The 20184-nt window shown below is 36.6% G+C and overlaps 3 protein-coding genes, 1 long non-coding RNA gene and 2 other non-coding genes across 8 annotated transcripts; 4 read left to right on the top strand and 2 right to left on the bottom strand.

The window, feature by feature from the left end:
* Positions 1-1531: 1531 nt before the first annotated feature.
* Positions 1532-1896, bottom strand: LOC148930418 (uncharacterized). Its single transcript, XR_016137350.1, has 2 exons — positions 1776-1896; positions 1532-1648 (listed from the first exon to the last, which is right to left on the bottom strand). It is a non-coding gene; the product is annotated as an uncharacterized LOC148930418 (long non-coding RNA).
* On the top strand, positions 1560-9019 carry LOC125208959 (isochorismate synthase, chloroplastic-like). Of its 3 annotated transcripts, none has more exons than XM_089069211.1 (16): positions 1560-1686; positions 1804-1995; positions 5067-5272; positions 5721-5838; positions 5956-6072; positions 6145-6291; positions 6512-6586; positions 6693-6764; positions 6903-7021; positions 7144-7201; positions 7321-7431; positions 7769-7853; positions 8009-8106; positions 8297-8389; positions 8481-8551; positions 8718-9019. In XM_089069211.1, exons 1-15 carry the CDS (start codon positions 1570-1572, stop codon positions 8532-8534), a joined length of 1662 nt encoding a protein of 553 aa, XP_088925337.1. In that variant the 5' UTR covers positions 1560-1569; the 3' UTR covers positions 8535-8551; positions 8718-9019. The 3 variants fall into 3 exon arrangements, with proteins under 3 accessions (XP_088925337.1, XP_088925336.1, XP_088925338.1); XM_089069210.1 differs by having other exon boundaries at positions 8654-9019; XM_089069212.1 differs by lacking the exons at positions 8297-8389; positions 8481-8551; positions 8718-9019 and having other exon boundaries at positions 8014-8106.
* An 88-nt stretch (positions 9020-9107) lies between these two features.
* On the top strand, positions 9108-10517 carry LOC125208960 (uncharacterized). The gene is made up of 2 exons (XM_048108506.2): positions 9108-9779; positions 9919-10517. Exons 1-2 carry the CDS (start codon positions 9686-9688, stop codon positions 10437-10439), a joined length of 615 nt encoding a protein of 204 aa, XP_047964463.1. The 5' UTR covers positions 9108-9685; the 3' UTR covers positions 10440-10517.
* A 1604-nt stretch (positions 10518-12121) lies between these two features.
* QKY (C2 calcium/lipid-binding plant phosphoribosyltransferase family protein) lies at positions 12122-15696 on the top strand. Its single transcript, XM_048108504.2, has one exon. It carries the CDS (start codon positions 12438-12440, stop codon positions 15516-15518), a length of 3081 nt encoding a protein of 1026 aa, XP_047964461.1. The 5' UTR covers positions 12122-12437; the 3' UTR covers positions 15519-15696.
* Positions 15697-16659: 963 nt separating this feature from the next.
* TRNAA-AGC (transfer RNA alanine (anticodon AGC)) lies at positions 16660-16732 on the top strand. Its single transcript has one exon. It is a non-coding gene; the product is annotated as a tRNA-Ala (tRNA).
* Positions 16733-17266: 534 nt separating this feature from the next.
* On the bottom strand, positions 17267-17339 carry TRNAA-AGC (transfer RNA alanine (anticodon AGC)). The gene has a single exon. It is a non-coding gene; the product is annotated as a tRNA-Ala (tRNA).
* Positions 17340-20184: the final 2845 nt, after the last annotated feature.

Below are 20184 nucleotides of genomic sequence, written 5' to 3'. Positions count from 1 at the left end.
TATCTTAATCCTATATAGGGTTTGTAAGTGATTTGAAAATAAATACTAATAGCACATCATATATAGGACTATATTTTTATGAATCTATCAGATATATATGAATGTGTATAGTGATTGCAAGTATTTATCTAAAAAGATACTATTTGTGTTCCAACTTCCAATTATAAATATAGAGAATATATTTATATAATTAGGGGTGGTTCCAGTTTTCTGATACATTAATGACATCGCGAAACAAATTAGTTTTTGATATTCAATCACAAACTAATATTAAACTAATATCAAGACGGTAACAAATATATTTTGTGATATCAACTGATATTAATGTATTTATGAACTGATATAATTCTGCTTCTAATTTTAAGAAGAGTGAATTATATGAACTGTACCTGATCTTTCACTTTCGTAGATAAATGATACCTAATCTTTATTTTATATCATTTTTGGTACTTATAAATCACATTTTTGGTACCTGATGCAATTTTCATCCCAAAATACATCCTAAACAAATTTATTTTTCCATTTGTGTCATAAAGGATATTTTGGGCATTGACAAAACTAGTACCAAAAGTGTTATTATAATATCTTCTCTTATTTTCCCCACTCTTTATTATTAATCAATATTAATATTATTATTTTGATGTTATAAATTAATTAATTATTTATTTTTTAATATAATTTAAATATACTTAATCATAATTATAGTTATAATTATATTTAATTACTATAATAATATTATTGTTATAATAGTAAAAACTAGTAAGTAGTAATTAAGTTAATAACTAATCAATATAATCTTAATCAAAATTTAAAATTATGAATTGTATTCATAATGATAAAGAGTTGAATATTTTTGGTTAAGTGTTTCAATCCTAAAATAAGTATAAATAATTTAATTAAAAATATTCAATTTATTTAATCACTTTAAATAATTAATTTAATTAAGTGTTTTGTTATTGATTTATATTATGAATGCAATTAGATGTATGTATAAAACACTAAAAAGAAAGAAGAAAAAGAAGAGAGAAGAAAAAAGAGGAAACATAAACAAAGGAGAAAAAAGAAAGAAGAAATGAAGATAAAATACTAAAAAGAAAGAAGAAAATGAAGAAAAAAGAATAAACTGAAGAAGAAAAAAAAAAAAGAAATGAAGTAAAAAAATCACATATTTAGTTCTATTTAATTGAAATTTCAAAAATATCCTTCATAACAAATAAATCGCATGTTTGGTATCCAGGGTTATTTTTGTCATATGGTACCAAAAACGATATAAAATAAATATTAAGTATCATTTATGTGCGAAAGTGAAAGATTAAGTACCATTTATATAGTTCACTCTATTAAGAAAATGTCTAAAAATGAATAATCTGCTGATATTAGTTTATTTAGAATATTTGTTTATCCTAATTAAAAGGAGAAATATTTCACCTAGCTGTTAAATTCAAATAGAAGTAACTAGCTACTTAAATCCTTATGGCACCTCGAGGCATGTCACTATAAGTCGCATTTATGTGTTTATAAATACTACTCCTACTATTCAACTTTCTTGCATCCATCGCACACTAAAACATGGCTGCAGGTACAACTAGACAATGCATTGGCCTTTTCATGGACATTGAGCCCATGAAACTCTCTTTTTCTTCCCCAACTGCAATTGCAAGACAATCAATCCATCTCCCCAATCATGTAAGAACGTGACTTCCCTTTTCCAAAATTTGTCTTTTTTTAAAAAAAACTTAAAAATAGAAAGGTACAAGCCAATTAAAGCGGCTGACCTCACACACCTCATTTTTTGGCCGGTAGAAATATCAAGAACTCGGCTCCTTGTCCATGAATGGCTGCGGCGGCGATCCCCGAGCCCCGCTTGGAGTCCTCGAGACCCGGACGCTCGGGGCCGCGCCCACAGCGGCTGTGGCGGCCGACCGCCTCAATTCCGCCGTGTACGACCTCAAGACGAGCTCCCCGACGTCGGATTCCGGGATTATTAGGATTGAGGTATGTCAAATAGTTCAAATTTTCATTTTTTTTTATCTCAGTTTTTTCAAGTTTTGGGATTGGATTTTGCTACATGAACTGGGCATGCAAAAATGAGTTGAGGATTTAATTTTTTTTGTGATTATTTGCCACGTGGTTGGCTGTGAGAGGATGGTTGATTCTACCAATCTTGATCCTTATCCTACATTTGCAATCACATTGGGGATTGAGATTTTGGAATTTGCAAGTTCCACAAAGATGTGAAGAAAAAGGTTAATCAAAATTTGAGAAAATAAAACTCTACAATGTTTGGTCAAATGTTTTTTTTTCTTGACTGATCAAGCAATTGAGTGGCAATTTTTGTGGAAATGATCATAAACTCAACAAAGAATAATGTAGGCTTGGAGCCATGCAAAGGTTCCTACATGAAAGAAATACATTTAAGCTTTTTGAGGAAATTAATTATGTATAAATATTACACTACTAGTAGCTAAGAAACTTGATTTAAATAAATATTTTCTTTTCTAGAATTGCTAACATTTTATATCTGTTTAGATTTCAAGTATTAAACATCCCCTTGATTTCTTTTTTTAATGAATATCCGGTTGGAATCCTTTTTTGTTTAATGCATTTATTACCTCTTCCCTTTTGAGGAATAATATATACTCCCTTCGTCTCAAAAAAGATGACACATTCCTTGGGAGGCACGGAATTTTTTGCAGTTATATTTTGTGTGGTAAAAGGAGAAAGTAAAGTAGGAGAGAGGGAATAAAATAGATATAAAGGTGTTTCCATTTTAAGTAATGTGTCATCTTGATTGAAACAAACTAAAAAGGAAAGTAGGTCATCTTCAATGGTAGGTAGGGAGTAGTAAATATATAATTATAAATCTGTATTAAATGTATCATCAATTCATCATGCATAGCAGTAGTACTAGTAGCTAGTTTCTTAACGTAAAAACCATTGATTTAATTTCTAACTACATATATGAATTACTCCTATAATGGAAGAACATATTATTTGCAATTCTTTATTATTAAATAATTAAGAATTTTTGGTTTAATTCATGAGGATATCTTCTTGACTGTATACACGTAATTTGTATACAACGTTGCCTGTCTTAGGTAGTCTATACATGTAGACTTTTTATGGCCATCTAGCTGCCTAACTAGATTTACAATTAATGAATATATGTTGAATTGAATAAAAAAGTGTACTAAAATGACATGGAGTTGATAATCATGTAAAAAATGTTGGACTATTTACCAGATTTTAAGTCTCATTTATTTGATTGTTAAACATGGAGTAATTCTAAATTTATTTTATTGATTGGAGGGGGTCATGGATGGGGCTGGGGAAAAATACTGAAATACCGAAATACCGGTCTTATTGTACCAAAACAAATACCAAAAATACTGAATTTTCGGTATACCGTGATTTTTGGTACGGTATGATACCTTACCGAAAGATTCCGGTAAGGTAACGGTATGAATTTTCAAATACCGCGGTATACCGAAAATTAAGGTATATACCGTAAACTAAGGTATATACCACAAAAATATAAACACAATTATATATAAAATATATTTTATACATTTTCAAATTATAAAATCTATTGTGAAATATAAATATAATTATGAATAAATTATATTTAATTTATTTTTAAAAATATAAAATACAAATAGTATTCTAAAAACTCTAATTTTCTATTTTAATTAATGTTGAAAGTCAGGTATACCGCAAAAGTAAGGTATACCGAATTTCGGTACGGTATACCGAAAATGAGGTACGGTATCGGTATGGAAATTCGTCATACCGAAAATAAAGTATATTGAAGTTCGGTATACCGAAAACATTGGTAAGGTAAAGGTATGACTTTTTCGCATACCGTATTTACGGTAAGGTATACGGTATGGTGGTTTCGGTAAGGTATACTGTACCTACCCACCCCTAGTCATGGACATGATTTGGTTGATTTTAGTTATAATTAATTGTATTCAGCTTAACAAAAACAATACTAAAAATAAAGCAATGTATATTAGTTATAAGCTTTTCATAGATAAACTCAATAATTAGGTTTGCTTACTCTACTTATCTATGATCAAGTTGATAAGCCCTAGTCTAACAACAAGGATTGTTTGGTTGCTTCTTTAATTAGCCTTCGTAACCAACTTGATTGCTTACTTTTATATAAAAATGAAAAATTAAAATAGTTTGAGAATCGCCTAATAATATCAATATTCAATAGTCACGTTTTCTATTTTAGGCCATCAATTAAATATATTTAAATTATTTTTCTCTCGACTTCCCTTTTTGTTTTTATTAACATTGCATTAAAACTCATGGTATCTACTAATTATCGATAATGGATGAAGTGCACTTATATATAACTGAATTCCATTAAAATCTTTTATTTTATTTAAGATAATTGATCAATCTATGTGTACAGAGAAGATATCTTACCTATACTTGAGGTACTCCATATGATAACAAAAATAAAAGTACCCATTTATTTATGAAAAATAATTTTTTCTTTCATTCGATCTCCCTCCTCAACTTTACTAATAAAATTCATAGACTATATTTGATTTTTCGTGACTAAAAAAAATACTTCATCTGTCACATCATAAGAATTCTTTTTTGTCAATTTAATCTAATATCAATTATACTCCCTCCGTCCCAGATAATTTGGGACACTTTGATCCGACACGGATTTTGAGAAATCTAATGAAAGTGAATTGAAAAAGTTGGTGGGATGTGAGTCCTACTTTTAAAATATTAGTTTTATAATAAAAGGTGGGTATAAATGAGTTAGTGGAATATGAGGTTCACTACCAAAAATGATAAAAGTGAAGTGAAATAAATTATATGGAACGGCTCGAAATAGAATACTAGGTCCAATTATCTGAGACGAAGGGTACAGTAAAAGTCAATTTTTTGCCATTTTAATCCGTCAATTATGGGCTCTTATTCCGGAAAAAGTAATGCAAAAATATTTTGAACATGAACTCGTGGCAGTATTATATTACGGGTCAATATTTGTTAAATAAAAAATGAAAGAATTAACGAGTGATGATTATGTGTATGTGAAGGTTCCGATTCTGCAGCAGATAAATGCCCTTCAATGGCTGCATTGTCACACCAACACTCTTCTTCCTCGCTGTTACTTTTCCGGCAGAGATTCCGCCGACGTTGATCATTCTCACCACAAGCTGCTCAGTGTTGCCGGCCTCGGCTCTGCGGTCTCCTTCCGCCGTCTCCGCCCCTTCTCCTTAGACGATTGGCATTCCATCAAAAGGTATTCAAATTTTGAGAAATTCATGAAATAGTTTTTGTTTACTGACTGCTTGCTGTAGCACTCAATAGTTTTGGTAATTGCTAGCAATTATGGTGATATTGATTTCATCAAATCCTAATCTTACTCGTATAGTAGAGCTTAGCAATTGAATAAGTAACCGGAGGCTGCATTTGGGGATGATATGATTTAATCAAACCCTAATCTTACTCCTATAGTAGAGCTTAACAATTGATAAAGTAATCGTAGGCTGTATTTGGGGATTTGAATCTGTATGTGATGAAGAAGCCAGTCTCAAACATAAATGAAGAAGGCGATTAATTAAGATCTTCTCTTAATCGAGGAAATGATAAAATGCATTTTTATCTTAGTGGAACAGTTTTTGCATAGCATTACGATGCTGTCAATTATACACCTTCCATATCCTGATCGTGATTTTATCTCAACCTAGGTTCTTGTCCAAAAAGTGTCCGTTGATTCGGGCTTATGGCGCAATCCGATTTGATGCAAGGTCTACTATTGCTCCCGAGTGGGAGGGTTTCGGTTCTTTCTACTTCATGGTCCCTCAGGTAAATAAACTTTTTCTATCTTTTCATGAATTTCAATGAAATTTCTGTGCACATGCGCTCACCAAAAGTAGCCTTTTGTTTTTGAACAATTGTCATCACGTGTTATATTGATTGCAGATTGAGTTTAATGAGTTTGAAGGGAGTTCAATGCTCGCAGCAACTATTGCATGGGACAATCGCCTGTCAAGGACCTACAGAGAAGCTATTGCTGCACTTGAAGATACCATGTGGCAGGTTAGACTTAAATTTCAACCTTTTGTCGATTGGAATGAACCTTGGTCACTTATTGGTAAATTTGCATTATAGGTTTCATCACTTGTCCAACGATTAAATGGAACCTCTCGCTGTGCTGTTGTGGCCCACCATACTCATGTTCCCAATAAAGCTTCATGGGATTCAGCTGTTAAGCAAGCTCTGGACAAGATACGGAGGAAAAATTCATCGCTTGTTAAGGTTGCACATTATTGACATGCTAGCTGTTTTTCATAAAGTGCTCAATGTTCCATTTATGATTGCTAAATAACCTAGATATCAGGTGAAATGACACGTCAGATCTCAATATAATATTTGTTCTTGTTAAGAGTTCTTGTTCCTTTTGTTTGGCAAATTCTTGAACAGCCATTTGTATGTTCGATTCAACTCTGAATGCATGCATTTGTTCTCTAAAATACAGGTTGTCCTTGCACGTAGCAGCAGAGTACTAACCACAGTAGAGATTGACCCTTTGGAGTGGCTGACAACCTTACAGGTTTCTTTTTTTTTTATTGGGGAGATCACATTTTTTTTTCTAGCAATTGATTAAGGGAGATGTATAAGGCCTGATGTTCTTTAGTTTGATGCTTGATTCTATATAGGTAGAAGGGGCTAATAATGCTTATCAGTTCTGTCTTCAGCCTCCTGAATCACCAGCATTCATTGGAAACACTGTGAGTTGTTCTTGCATTATTTATTAAGATATCAATTCCTTTTTGGCTGACCTATCTGACAAAATTAGTGGTTCACTTAGCTGTTCCTGCAAAATGTAAACTGAAATCCTAGCTTACCATGGCTTCTGTTGTTAATAGCCAGAGAGACTTTTCTATCGAAACCGGCTTAGTATCTTCAGTGAGGCTTTGGCTGGAACACGAGCTAGAGGTGGAACTGAGTCTCTAGATTTACAGATAGGACAAGATTTACTTTCCAGGTCATTCTCCATTCTAGACTCATATTAATCAGAATTTCTTATGTTATGTTGAAGCTTTGAGTTTCTTTACCTTGTACTTGCACCAGAATTCATAGTTTATCCTTTTCTGAATTTATTTGCAGTGCCAAAGACCACCATGAGTTCTGTGTAGTAAGAGAAAGTATAAGAAGAAAGCTAGAGGCAAGTAAAGTTACATATATTTTTTTTCTGATATATATTAGCATTATACATTACAGCACAGCTGTAAAACAATTTCATTAAGCATTTTTAGATCTGCCTTCCTCAATTTTGTATTTCAGGATATTTGTTCCAGCACAGTTGTAAAGCCTAGCAAGGTTCTACGTAAACTTCCACGTGTTCAACATCTTTATGCTAAACTGACTGGCACACTGCAGAAAGAAGATGACGAGGTACAATAAACTAAATCTCACTGCCTCCTGTTTCAAATCTTACATCTTTGTCAAGAGATTCAAAAGATAATGAATCTCTCTCCATTAATGCATGAGGTCGCAAGGCTCAAATTGGTCTGCTAATCAGTAAGCTTTACTGTGGGCTGCCTGTGTTCTAAAATTTTAAGGCTGAAGAAACTATCAGTTACAAATGTACATCTATACGTTATATAGATGTATTCCACAAAAAAACTATTTTATAAAATGTAACAAACTTATTATATATACATAGATTCCATAGCATCTTAAGTTTGTGGGATTAATTTCAACTGTATGAGATAGTTGACCTTCTTTTCAGTTTAAGATTTTGTCTTCTCTGCATCCAACTCCTGCTGTTTGTGGGCTTCCGACAGAGGAGGCGCGGATATTGATATCAAAAACTGGTAAAGCACATTCCATTATTGTTCTGTAGTTTCAGCGATTTTTTACTTCCTTGTCCTTTCTGTCTTCCTTTTCCTTTCCTTCAGATGTTCGACGTTCATTTGTCATGGTGTCCTTGTAAAGAATTTAAGCATATATTAATTGCTATACCGTGCAGAAAAGTTTGATCGAGGAATGTATGCTGGACCTGTTGGGTGGTTTGGTGGTGCAGAGAGTGAGTTTGCTGTGGGAATAAGGTCAGCATTGGTCGGAAAGGTTAGGCAACTAACATCTCTTTCTGACTATGGAGTGCTTTCAATAATCTAAAATGACCATCAAAAGGACTAAACCATAGTCAAGAATCAAGATTAATTGTTTTCAGGGTTTCACCAAAGTGGTGCACAACTATCTTGTTACTTAAAAAGTATTCTAGATACTAAACGATGAGCTTGTTAACTTTAATAAGGGATCTGGCGCAATACTCTATGCTGGAACCGGGATAGTAGAAGGAAGCAATTCTTCCCTAGAATGGCAAGAACTGGATCTGAAGATATCACAGGTATGACCTTCAACTACATGTGAAGTATCCTTAACCACATTAGCAATTATTTCAAGGCGCGTTTACCTTCTCGTTGTTTCCTATGCTGTAGTTCACCAAATTGATGGGGCACGATACACCTCGTGTCAATGAGGGAGAAAATTGAACTCTTAACTTCAAAAGGTCAGTGGTTCTGAACAACTCATCCACACTCACTATAGACTAGTTATACCTCAAGTTGCTATCATTCAGTATCCTGAGTTATATATCTTTCACGGTCATCAGTTTCATCTGTCCGACTTCGTTCTGAATGAATGCTTTTCGTTCTCCACGACATTTTTGGTGACAGAAAGCAAAAGAAAAAAAGATATGAGGGAGGACCATATTGGTCCCTTCAATGGTAAATAGGTTGTCAAATATGTCTTCCATTTTTTCTGTATATAGCTGGTTAGGGATCAGCCATTATTTTATCACACTGTATACACACATGTATAGAGAGAAAGAGAGAGAGCGAGAGATGGACATATTTCCTGAGATTGAATGTATTGTGCATATATTATTCAATTCCTTGAAACGATGTAGCAGCAACAGAATACATTGTAAATCAAACCTTTTCCTGTTTCTGTGTTTTATTTGAAACTGATTGGGAAATATCCTGTTTCTTGTCTGCAAAACTGTAATATTTTCTCTTGCTGACATACCTTTCTTTCAATCTCGATTTTGGTCTGATAATATCAGGGGACTTCTGCAAATCTTGGGGTTAGGATCTTGAGATTGTTTGATAAATGCCATAACTTCATCTTCACTTCTCTTCTATCTATGCTATCTTCGTGCCCAGTTGAGTTCATCGATGCGTTCTCAGCTGCATACAGGGGAAAATAATCACTAATAAGCATATACCATGTACATTTTCTTTCTTTCTTTTTGTGTATAAGATCATGTAAAATCAGCATATAAGAGAACTTCCCCAATATCAATATATACCTCTGTTTATACAAAAATACACCTTAAACATTTGTCTATTTTTCCTACTGCGTTACTTTAGTTAGTTTGTTACCTTCACTCAAATTACATTTTAAACAAAATTACAATATAAATATAAAATGGTGGTTTCGTTTTCAGCTATGTATTAAATTAGAAAGCCAAGCAAAGAATAAGGCTCTGTTTTTCTCTTGGCCAAAACCAAACAAGGAAAGTTAGGAACAGATACATATTGTATTTGTAAAGTAAAGCTAAATATTTATTCTCCTTTATAAGCTTCTGAAATTCATCAAACATCAGTATTTTCATTGCAAAATTTTGCCAAAAGTATCATAAATGGAGCCAAGAAATATGAAATTTGAGTATGTTTTGCCTTCCTCTTGGTGGACTGAGACTGCTGTTTCCCATTGTTTGCTCATTGACATTCCAGGTATTACCAAAAAGGAAATAATTTCTATTTTTAAGAAACAGAGGGAGTATTAATTGCCATCGAAATATGAATCTATGCTTGAAATAAGAAAAGCTTCCAAACATGAAGCAAAGTTTTTGAAGGCTTTTTGATGTGCAAGGATTCAAGGAGGAGGAAGTGAGGATTCGAACCGACGACCACGGTCACGTCATCGTGAGCGGAGAAAGGCAGGCCAACGAAAGCATCATCCTACACTTCGAGCAGGCATATAAGGTACCCGAAGATTGCAATATACAAGAAACCAATGCCATCTTAGAGGACAACACCTACTATGTCAAAATTGCTAAGAAACTCAATTCTGAAGTTGAGAACTCAATCTCAACCTCAGTTCACGAAGACCGTCATGCTCAAGAAAGCAGCACGTCTAATGGTGTTGACAACACCAACAACGATGATTCCAACCAGAACTGCCAAGAAATTGCCAAGGGAGAGAGGCCGGACTCTAGTTTCCGGCAGAAACTATCAAAGATGGTGAAGACGAAGAGATGCTTTGTTTTGACATCTTTAGTAGCATTTTCACTAGGAGTTCTTGTATCTCACCGTTACCAGTCCACTACACAGGTTAAAATCGAAACATCTCAACAAAGACTGTTTTACAGATATGATATAGCCATTATTTAGTTATGTTCTTGAAAAGGGATTTGTGTGTAGATGAATGACTGTACATTATTTAGAAAATAACAATCAAGTTTTAATTTATTACTATATGTCTTTAATATAACAACTGTAACAATACAATTGTAGTTATAGTGCTAAAGGTCTCAAACCACATGGAAGTGTACGGTTATTTAATTGGGCTACGAATGTAAAATTATGGAAATAAGTACACAATAATTAACAAAATAAATGTAAAAGAATGAAATACGAAACCAATGGATTCACAAGGGGAAGAACATTGCGTTTAACACGTTTCGAGCTCATGAATCATGACATGTTGTTTCTAGAATTTATGTTGAATATCTTTCCCCTCTTCTTTCACTTCTTTCCTCTTCTTTTCTCCCAATTTTCGTGTGTCAAAAGATGTCCATAACTGCTCGAAAAGTGGTGATATAAACTGAAACTCGTGTGCCAGAAACTAAGTAGTTAACCCTGCCCGGGTAGAATTGGTGCTTGGAATGACCTGGGCCGGGTGGTTTTGTGGACCGAGTGACCCAGTCCAGTTAGCTGCGCAGACTGGTCAGTCTGTCAAATTGGAAAGTTTGCTTGACTTTTTCCTTGATTCCCAACCTACGTAGGAAAGTTAATCCAAATATGAGTCCAAAAACATAATAAAATGTTTGAAACCTAAGGATGAATGATTGAATATTTGCTTCACATCAGAGGGCCTAATTTCTTAACAGCAGAGCAGCAGACGACGTCACGTACCAAGAGAGAGTCTTCGGGAGCATTCTCAGGAGATAACGAACTAAGAATATCCCAAGAAAGCAGCATCAGATAGAGGAACAAGGATCAGATTCTAAAACAAGTCCACTAATATAAAAAGTGGAAATACTGAGATGGCGAAGCTTCTTGCAAGCCTAGGATATATGAAACTGGACATGCCAACAAAATTTGCAATGTGTGTATGCTTGAAGCCACATAAGAATCAAAGAATATTAGCCATATCTCACTATAAAACTCAAAAGCTAATGCATTATTACCCAGTAATTTTATTCTCATTTATCACATTTCCTTCCTTTAATCTACTTAAATGCACCAACCACCATTACATGACTTACTTTTATTAATCCTTCACAAAAGTGTTAAAAGTCACCATACATCAAAAACACTAATCACAAAATATAAACTAAATTCTGGACATCCCAAACTGCATTAACAATCCCAGTTTATCACAAAATATCACTGACAAAAACTAGCTCGAAAGCTGCAATGTTGACAACTTGTTGCGGAGAATAAGAACCTGATGAATAAAGAAGATGCTTTCCCACAACTTTTTCTTCAAACTGTTGACAAAAAGGAGGTCTGTGATCATGTGCCACCATGATTTAGTCAATTCCCATCCCCCACATAGAAAATGCACACAAGCAAAAATCAGTTATTCTAGAGGAATATATGCTCTGCCTTTGAGCCTAAAGAAGCATCTGAAAACAGAGCATTTTGATGGAGGAAACAGAGCAAAGCTTAAGATAGAGGAAAAATGGAGAAGTAGTTTGCAGTTATGTTAATCAAAGAATAATCTTTATGTGATTTGGCATTATAATATAGAGCATAACTTGAGATAAAATCCAAGTCTGTAGCAGCAGCCTTTTCTAATTCAACAAATTAAAACCTAATTATGTCACACCCAAATTTCATTTTTTTTTTGGAGAAACATGTGGTGTAAACAGGAAGTTGTAGCAAAGAATTTTTGTAAAATAAAAAAGGAGGTACAAAACGAAAAGTGGGAAGAATAAACAATGGAAAAAGTGAGAAAAAACTTCTTAAGAGAGAATGGAATCCAGCCTCTTTCTCTCTCTCCACATCACACACCACCACAAAATTCCACCATTTCTGATCACAATCTCTTGAAAGAAGTGAAATTAGCACACGATAACAGCACAAAACCAGGTATTAAGCGATTTCCCCAATCCCAAAAAGATTGAAAGTTAAGCATCCTCAAAAAGCTATGAACACATAGCAATGGCCTCCGACCAGCCTCCGCCGCCCTCCGACCAGCCCAATCCGCCGCCCGCCACCGTCAGGAAGCTCATTGTGGAGGTGATCGAGGCGCGAGACCTCCTCCCCAAGGACGGACAGGGCAGCTCCAGCGCGTATGTCGTCGCCGATTTTGATGGACAGAAGCGGCGGACTGGCACTGTGCCGAGGAATCTCAATCCGGTGTGGAATGAGGTGTTGGATTTCGTGGTTTCGGATCCGAAGACGATGGAGTTTGAGGAGCTGAATGTGGAGGTTTTCAATGATAAGAAGCTTAGTAATGGCAATGCGAGGAAGAATCATTTCCTCGGGAGAGTGAAATTGTATGGATCGCAGTTTGTTAGGAGAGGGGAGGAAGGATTGGTGTATTTTACTTTGGAGAAGAAGAGTGTTTTCAGTTGGATTAAAGGGGAATTAGGGTTGAAGATTTATTACTACGATGAAATTACGGAGGAGCCACCTCCGCCGCCACCGGAAGAGCAGCCTCCGCCGCCGGAGCAGCAGCATCCACCGCCGCTACAACCGGAGGAAATGATGAAGAAGCCGGTTTTTGTAGTCTCGGATGAGCATCAGCCTCCGCCGCCGCAAATGGAGCTGCGAGATCATGCGCCTCCGATGGTCAGGATTCATGAGCCGCGGATTGTTCACGAACCGCCACCGGAAAATCCGCCGCCGCCGGAGAATATTCCGCCGCCAGGATTCTCTCCGGATATGAGGAGAATGCAGATGGGAGGAAACCCCATGGTTGGGGAGAGAATGAAGGTGCTAAGGCGGCCGGGGAATGGCGATTACTCGCCGAGGATTATCGCCGGGAAATTCAAAGGAGACACGTCGGAGAGGATTCAGGCGTTTGATTTGGTGGAGCCGATGCAGTATCTATTCGTGAGAATCGTGAAAGGCCGCGGCCTCAGCCCTAGCGAAAACGCGCACGTCAAAGTCCGAACGTCGGGAAACATAGTGCGATCGAAGCCGGCAATTCCTCCTCCCGGCGGCGATCCATCCAGCCCGGAGTGGAATCAGGTTTTCGCCCAAGGTTACAGCAAGGACACCGCCGCGAATTCGACTCTCGAGATCTCAGTTTGGGACGGCGCGTCGGAGAGGTTCCTCGGCGGCGTCTGCTTCGATCTCTCCGACGTGCCGGTGCGCGACCCGCCGGACAGCCCGCTCGCGCCGCAGTGGTACCATTTGGAGGGCGGCGCAGCCGCAGACGACGACCAGAACCGCGTCTCCGGCGATCTGCAGCTGTCGGTGTGGATCGGCACGCAGGCCGACGACGCGTTCCCGGAGTCGCTGAGCTCCGACGCGCCCCAGCCGTCCGTGTCGTACACGCGCCCTAAGGTGTACCAGTCGCCGAAGCTGTGGTACCTCCGTGTGACGGTTATTGAAGCTCAGGATTTACACATAATGCCCAATTTGCCCCCGCTCACCGCTCCGGAGATCCGGGTTAAGGGCCAGCTCAGTTTCCAATCGGTCCGGACCCGGAGAGGCTCGATGAGCCACCACTCGTCCGCGTTCCACTGGAACGAGGATTTGATCTTCGTCGCCGGCGAGCCTCTCGAAGACAGCCTGATTCTGCTAGTCGAGGATCGGACCGGAAAAGATCCGGTCCTTCTCGGCCACGTCCTCGTTCCCGTGGGGAGCATTGAGCAGCGAATCGACGAGCGCCACGTTGCGGCCAAGTGGTATGGCTTGGAAGGCGGGCCCTACTCCGGCCGGCTCCACCTACGGATGTGTTTGGAAGGCGGCTACCACGTGTTGGATGAGGCCGCGCATCTCTGCAGCGATTTCCGGCCGACCGCGAAACAGCTGTGGAAGCCGGCGGTGGGGATTTTGGAGCTCGGGATCCTCGGCGCCCGAGGATTACTCCCGATGAAATCGAAGGGCAACGGGAAAGGCTCGACCGATGCTTATTGCGTCGCGAAGTACGGAAAGAAATGGGTTCGGACCCGGACCGTCATGGATAACTTCGACCCGAGGTGGAACGAGCAGTACACGTGGCAGGTGTATGACCCGTGCACAGTGATGACGGTTGGCGTGTTCGACAATTGGCGCATGTTCGCTGAGGCTGGGGAGGATCGACCCGATTGCCGGATCGGGAAGATCCGGATCCGAATCTCCACATTGGAGAGTAACAAGGTCTACATGAATTCATATCCTTTGATGGTGCTGTCCCGGAGCGGGTTGAAGAAAATGGGCGAGATCGAGGTGGCGATCCGGTTCGCCTGCCCGTCGTTGCTGCCTGACACTTGCGGCGTCTATGGGCAGCCGCTGCTTCCACGGATGCACTACCTCCGGCCCCTAGGGATGGCCCAGCAGGAGGCTCTGCGTGGTGCGGCCACCAAAATGGTGGCCGCGTGGCTGACGAGGTCAGAGCCTCCATTGGGGCCGGAGGTCGTGCGGTATATGCTGGATGCGGATTCGCATAGCTGGAGCATGAGGAAGAGCAAGGCTAATTGGTTCCGTATCGTTGCGGTTTTGGCTTGGGCGGTCGGGTTGGCCAAATGGTTGGACCATATCCGGAGATGGAGAAACCCGGTTACCACGGTTCTAGTCCACATCCTTTACTTGGTTCTCGTATGGTACCCGGATATGGTCGTCCCAACCGGGTTTCTATACGTGTTTCTAATAGGCGTTTGGTACTACCGGTTCAAGCCCAAGATCCCGGCGGGTATGGATATCAAACTGTCTCAAGCCGACACGGTCGACCCAGATGAGCTAGACGAGGAATTCGACACGCTGCCCAGCTCGCGGCCACCCGAGCTGATCCGGGTCAGATACGACCGGTTAAGGATTTTGGCGGCAAGGGTTCAAACAGTGCTAGGCGATTTTGCGACCCAGGGCGAGCGGATCCAGGCTCTGGTGAGCTGGAGGGACCCTCGGGCGACAAAACTGTTCATAGGAATGTGCCTTGTGATCACGATAATCCTGTACGTGGTGCCTCCGAAGATGGTGGCGGTGGCATTGGGATTCTACTTCCTCCGCCACCCGATGTTCCGGGATCCGATGCCGCCGGCGAGTTTGAGCTTTTTCAGGAGGCTTCCCGGGCTTTCGGATAGGTTGCTGTAGGAAATTGTTTGTGGGGAAGAATTTTGGTAAAAGGGGCATCATGAATAACCTTGGAGATGGTGAAAAGTGGAGAAATTTGAGGCCTTTTTGTGTTGATTGAACAAATTTTTGTCCACCAAAGTATAGACATTCAATTTTTAGTACTCGTGGTTTTGAAATAATAATCAAGGTTGGCCTACATGTTTGCGACTATATTGGATATAGGTCGACTTTTATTTTTTCAAGATTAAAAAAAAGTTGTGGGATTATATCTATATGCCAAAAATTTGGTTGCAAATGCAAAAAATTAGGGAGATTGGTGTGATTTGGTCCACTATTTCAGTTTGCCAAAGTATAAATACTGACTTGAAAAATTTTTAAATGAAAAAACATCATAGTCCCAAAATTAAGAGCATTCAGGTATGTTCAATTTCAATCCATCTTTCAACATAAATATTGAAGTTTAAATTTTTTGTTGTTAATGAATCTTCTAACATTTTCATGTGACAGTGCATGCCTATATGAAAGTGGCTTGCGCTGATGATTCAAATAAAGGGAAAGACAGCATAAAATAAGGGAAACATGGCGCTGCAGCCAAAGAGCAGAAAATGCCTGAAAAGGAAGAGAAGGATGAGGTCGAGGGAGAAGACGAGGAAGGCCAAGTCGAAGAACAAGACGAGGAGACGACTAATGAGAAGACAACCTCGGGTACGGATTCAGATTCGAAGAAGAAGACTTGTTCTCAAAGTTGGAAGGCTTTCTTGCAAAAATGAGAGCCAGAAGAGGAATGATTGAAATCTAAAGAAGATAATCAATTCCTTTTAAAAGCAGCAGCTCAGAATTACATGGAAAAAAATATAGTTTTGAATACCAAATTATGTGTGTCATAAAACAATATTACTGTACAATGTGCATAATTACGAAACACATTCACAATAATCGACAACCATCACATACTTTGGTACGCATTGGTCTTGTTAACTGTCCACAATAACAATATTTGTTATGCACTAAACAACTTCAATCTTGATATGAACATCCAAATACACTGAAACTCTTTTACACAGTATTTTTTAAAAAAACTGACAAACCTTGGTCAAGGTGAAATAAAAATGAAACCCAAAGTGAATATTATGAACAAGTTTGACCTAATAAACAAGATGGGGATGTAGCTCAGATGGTAGAGCGCTCGCTTAGCATGCGAGAGGTACGGGGATCGATACCCCGCATCTCCACTTTTTATTTTATTCCTATTTTGTCCTTTGACAAAAACTTGCGTTTTGGGCCTTCTTCAGGTCCTTTAAATCCAAATTCCATATCATATTATGATGTTATTTTCTGAGTAGTGGTAGCAGTATTTTTATTTTAAGATTTTTGAGTACATATCTGCCGCATACAATTATGTTTTTATACTCTGTCATAACATGGGATTACATTATACTAGTAAATGCTCACAGTTAAAATGATACATACGGAGTATATAGTAATCTTGAACACACGTTGTATGCTGAGGCCAATGCAACAAAACATTAAAGTTTTTTAAGACTATAGGTTATGCATTCATGATGACTTTAATTTACTGGAGTACTATATTTTATTAGATATAGAGATCATAATATGATGTTAGATTTCAAATTATCAATCAATTCAACTAAAACAAAAACAGAAACTTAATATACAGGCCCAGAAGAAAAGGCCCAAACCGAAAGTTTTTTGTCTTTAATTTTCACTGAGAAAATCAAAGGACAAAATAGGAATAAAATAAACAGTGGAGATGCGGGGTATCGATCCCCGTACCTCTCGCATGCTAAGCGAGCGCTCTACCATCTGAGCTACATCCCCTACGTGAACAGTATATTCATAATAATTATATAGAGCTAAATTATTCAGGGAGTTTTTTCACATGATAAACTTATTACTCCCCCCGTCCCACGTTACTTGAGTCGTATTCCTTTTTGGATTGTCCCAAGATACTTGAGTCATTTCCTTTTTAGGTAAAAATAAGAGAATTTAAATAAACAATTAGCACTAATTAATCTATCCCTTATTGTAATTAACAGATTAATCCCTCTGGCACCACTCACCCACCACTCACTCGTAACCTTCATTTCACATATTCTTCTTTCTCTCTCTTCAATCATTCCCTCCATTTACAGAATTTGGGAGGTGATTTTGTAATCTATTTTTGGTTCGATTTTGAGTGTTTACAAACTTTTTTATTTTATAACAGTAAAAAGTAACGGTAATTTAATTACACTTTCTTCATTTTTTTTAGTTTCCACACTAAAAAACACTTTTAATTAAAGTATTTGGAAAATGTAAAATTCAAATAATTATGGATATATAAATTGAGTTGTAATGGCAGATTTCAAAAACAGTGCATAAAAATTAAATCAATATTATAATTGAAACAACTAATCAACTATTATACTTAATTAGACAACCCACTTAAAATACTAAATATCCATTTCTTAATCTCCGTGCCCAAAAGATATGCCTCAAGTAACTTGGGACGGAGAGAGTAATTTATATGGTATTAAGCTTTACACAAATGTTCTACTCCGTATAATAAATGAGTGAACTACAAAAATGGTCCCTGGACTATGGGTTTATCTCGCCCATAGTCCTTGGACTTTAAAAATATCGCCAGTAGTCCCTGGACTAAGGGTTTATCTCGGAATTGGTCATTTTAGCTTTTTTTAGTACGAAAATGCCCTTCTGAGGGGTTTTGGGGGATTTGGGCAATTTGGTCTTTTTACACTTTTAACATTTTAAATATGATATTATTTCAGTTATGTACTCCCTCCGTCCCAGAGAAGTTGGCACACTTTCCTTTTTAGTTTGTCCCACAAAAGATGTCACATTTCCCTTTTTGGAAAAAGTTCTCTCTCGCATGAATATAAAAATTATATTTTCTCTCTCCATTTAACACACGGAACAAAACCTCCTAAAATCCCGTGCCATTTTCAAAGTATGCCAACTTCTCTGGGACGGAGGGAGTACTAAATTTGATATTATTTCAAAATAATCGTTCTTCTTCCCTTTTGTCATCCTTCACTTTGTTTCTTTATTTCAATATTATATTTAATTTTACAAAATTTTAAATTTTAAATTTTAAATATCAATAAATTTTTTTAATTACAAAAATTATTAAATAAAAAAAATTAATAGTCATAATCAATATTCGAAAGTGTATAATATTTAAAATTTAATCAATATGACAATGACTTAGTTTTAATCAATATTTAATAGCTTTAATCATAAATATATTATATAACACGATTTATTCTGAAATAAATATGCATCTAATGTAAGACTAATATAATTTTTGTTTATTAATTTGAAAACAATCAAAATTTACTAGTAATTTTCAACAAAAATACTCATATATAAAATTTTTAGTAGGATCAAATTTTTAGTCAACTTCATAATATTCAATCACAAGCAATTATATCAACCGAACGAAGGCTAAATAGTTTTCCATCATGATTAATATTATTTGTGTATACTTCTTCAATTCAACTGAATATTATATTAAATAACAAAAATTAATAGTTTTAATCAATATTTATAGTGTCCATGAATTAATAGTTTAATTTAAATTTTTATTGATATTTAAAAATCAAAATTTAAAATTTAATTTTATAAAATTAAATATAATATTGAAATAAAAAAACTAAGTTAAGGATGACAAAATGGAAGAAGAATGATAATTTTGAAATAATATCAAATTTAGTACATAATTGAAATAATATCAGATTTAAAATATTAAAAGTGCAAAAAGACCAAATTGCCCAAAATCCTCAAAACCCCCCAAAAGGGCATTTTCGTACAAAAAAAAAAGGCAAAAGGACTAATTTCGAGATAAACCCTTAGTCCAGAGACTACTGGCGATATTTTTAAAGTCCAAGAACTATGGACGAGATAAACCCATAATCCAGGGACCATTTTTCAAGTTCACTCAAATATTTGATTACTACTAATAAATTTGTCAAAAAATAGTTATATAATATATAAGGGTGGTTACTCGAGAGATTGTTCGACTAAAAAAATACAATGGTCTGGGCGTCTGGCATACACATTCACAAGTTATGGCATCAATGAAATTTTATTGTTTTCATTGACTTTTTGTTTAAGAATATTATTGAAAGCTTTTTAAGTATACTATTTAATGGTCTAAGTTCGTAGCTCTGTCTGTAGATAATATTTTAAAATGTTGGATTCAAATTCTAAATTTATTTAACATATCTAAAAAATTGAAATGTCAATTCTTAATATCTCCCATCTCATGTTTTAATCACCTCATGCCATAAAATCGTATTTGTATGATTTTTTAATAAATTGAGTACTAATCGAAGTGAAAAGTGGAATAGATAAATTTTTTATTTTGTACGTCTCTGTAATGCTTTACTTTTTGTTACACGTGTTTTGTGAAAAAAAATGGAGACGAGAACTTGTATTTTTCTTCCCATAAATAATTCAAAGTAGTGAGATTCAAAAGTGTAGTGGTCATTTCCTTTTTTATTTCTTAGAACCCTTCCGACCATTTACATCAAAACTCAAATTTATTTTTGAGTATACGTCACACCAAAATTTAATTTTACTCCAACTATTTACATTAATTTTGAATTTTTGACTCATAAAATATTTACAGTAACACTATATTTGGTGTTGTTTCACAAAAAAC

This window comes from Salvia hispanica, chromosome 3 (assembly GCF_029641045.1).
Source record: "Salvia hispanica isolate PSC_SH4W2 chromosome 3, Shi_PSC_v1, whole genome shotgun sequence".
NCBI lineage: Eukaryota > Viridiplantae > Streptophyta > Magnoliopsida > Lamiales > Lamiaceae > Salvia > Salvia hispanica.
This window is presented reverse-complemented; position numbering and strand designations above follow the sequence as displayed.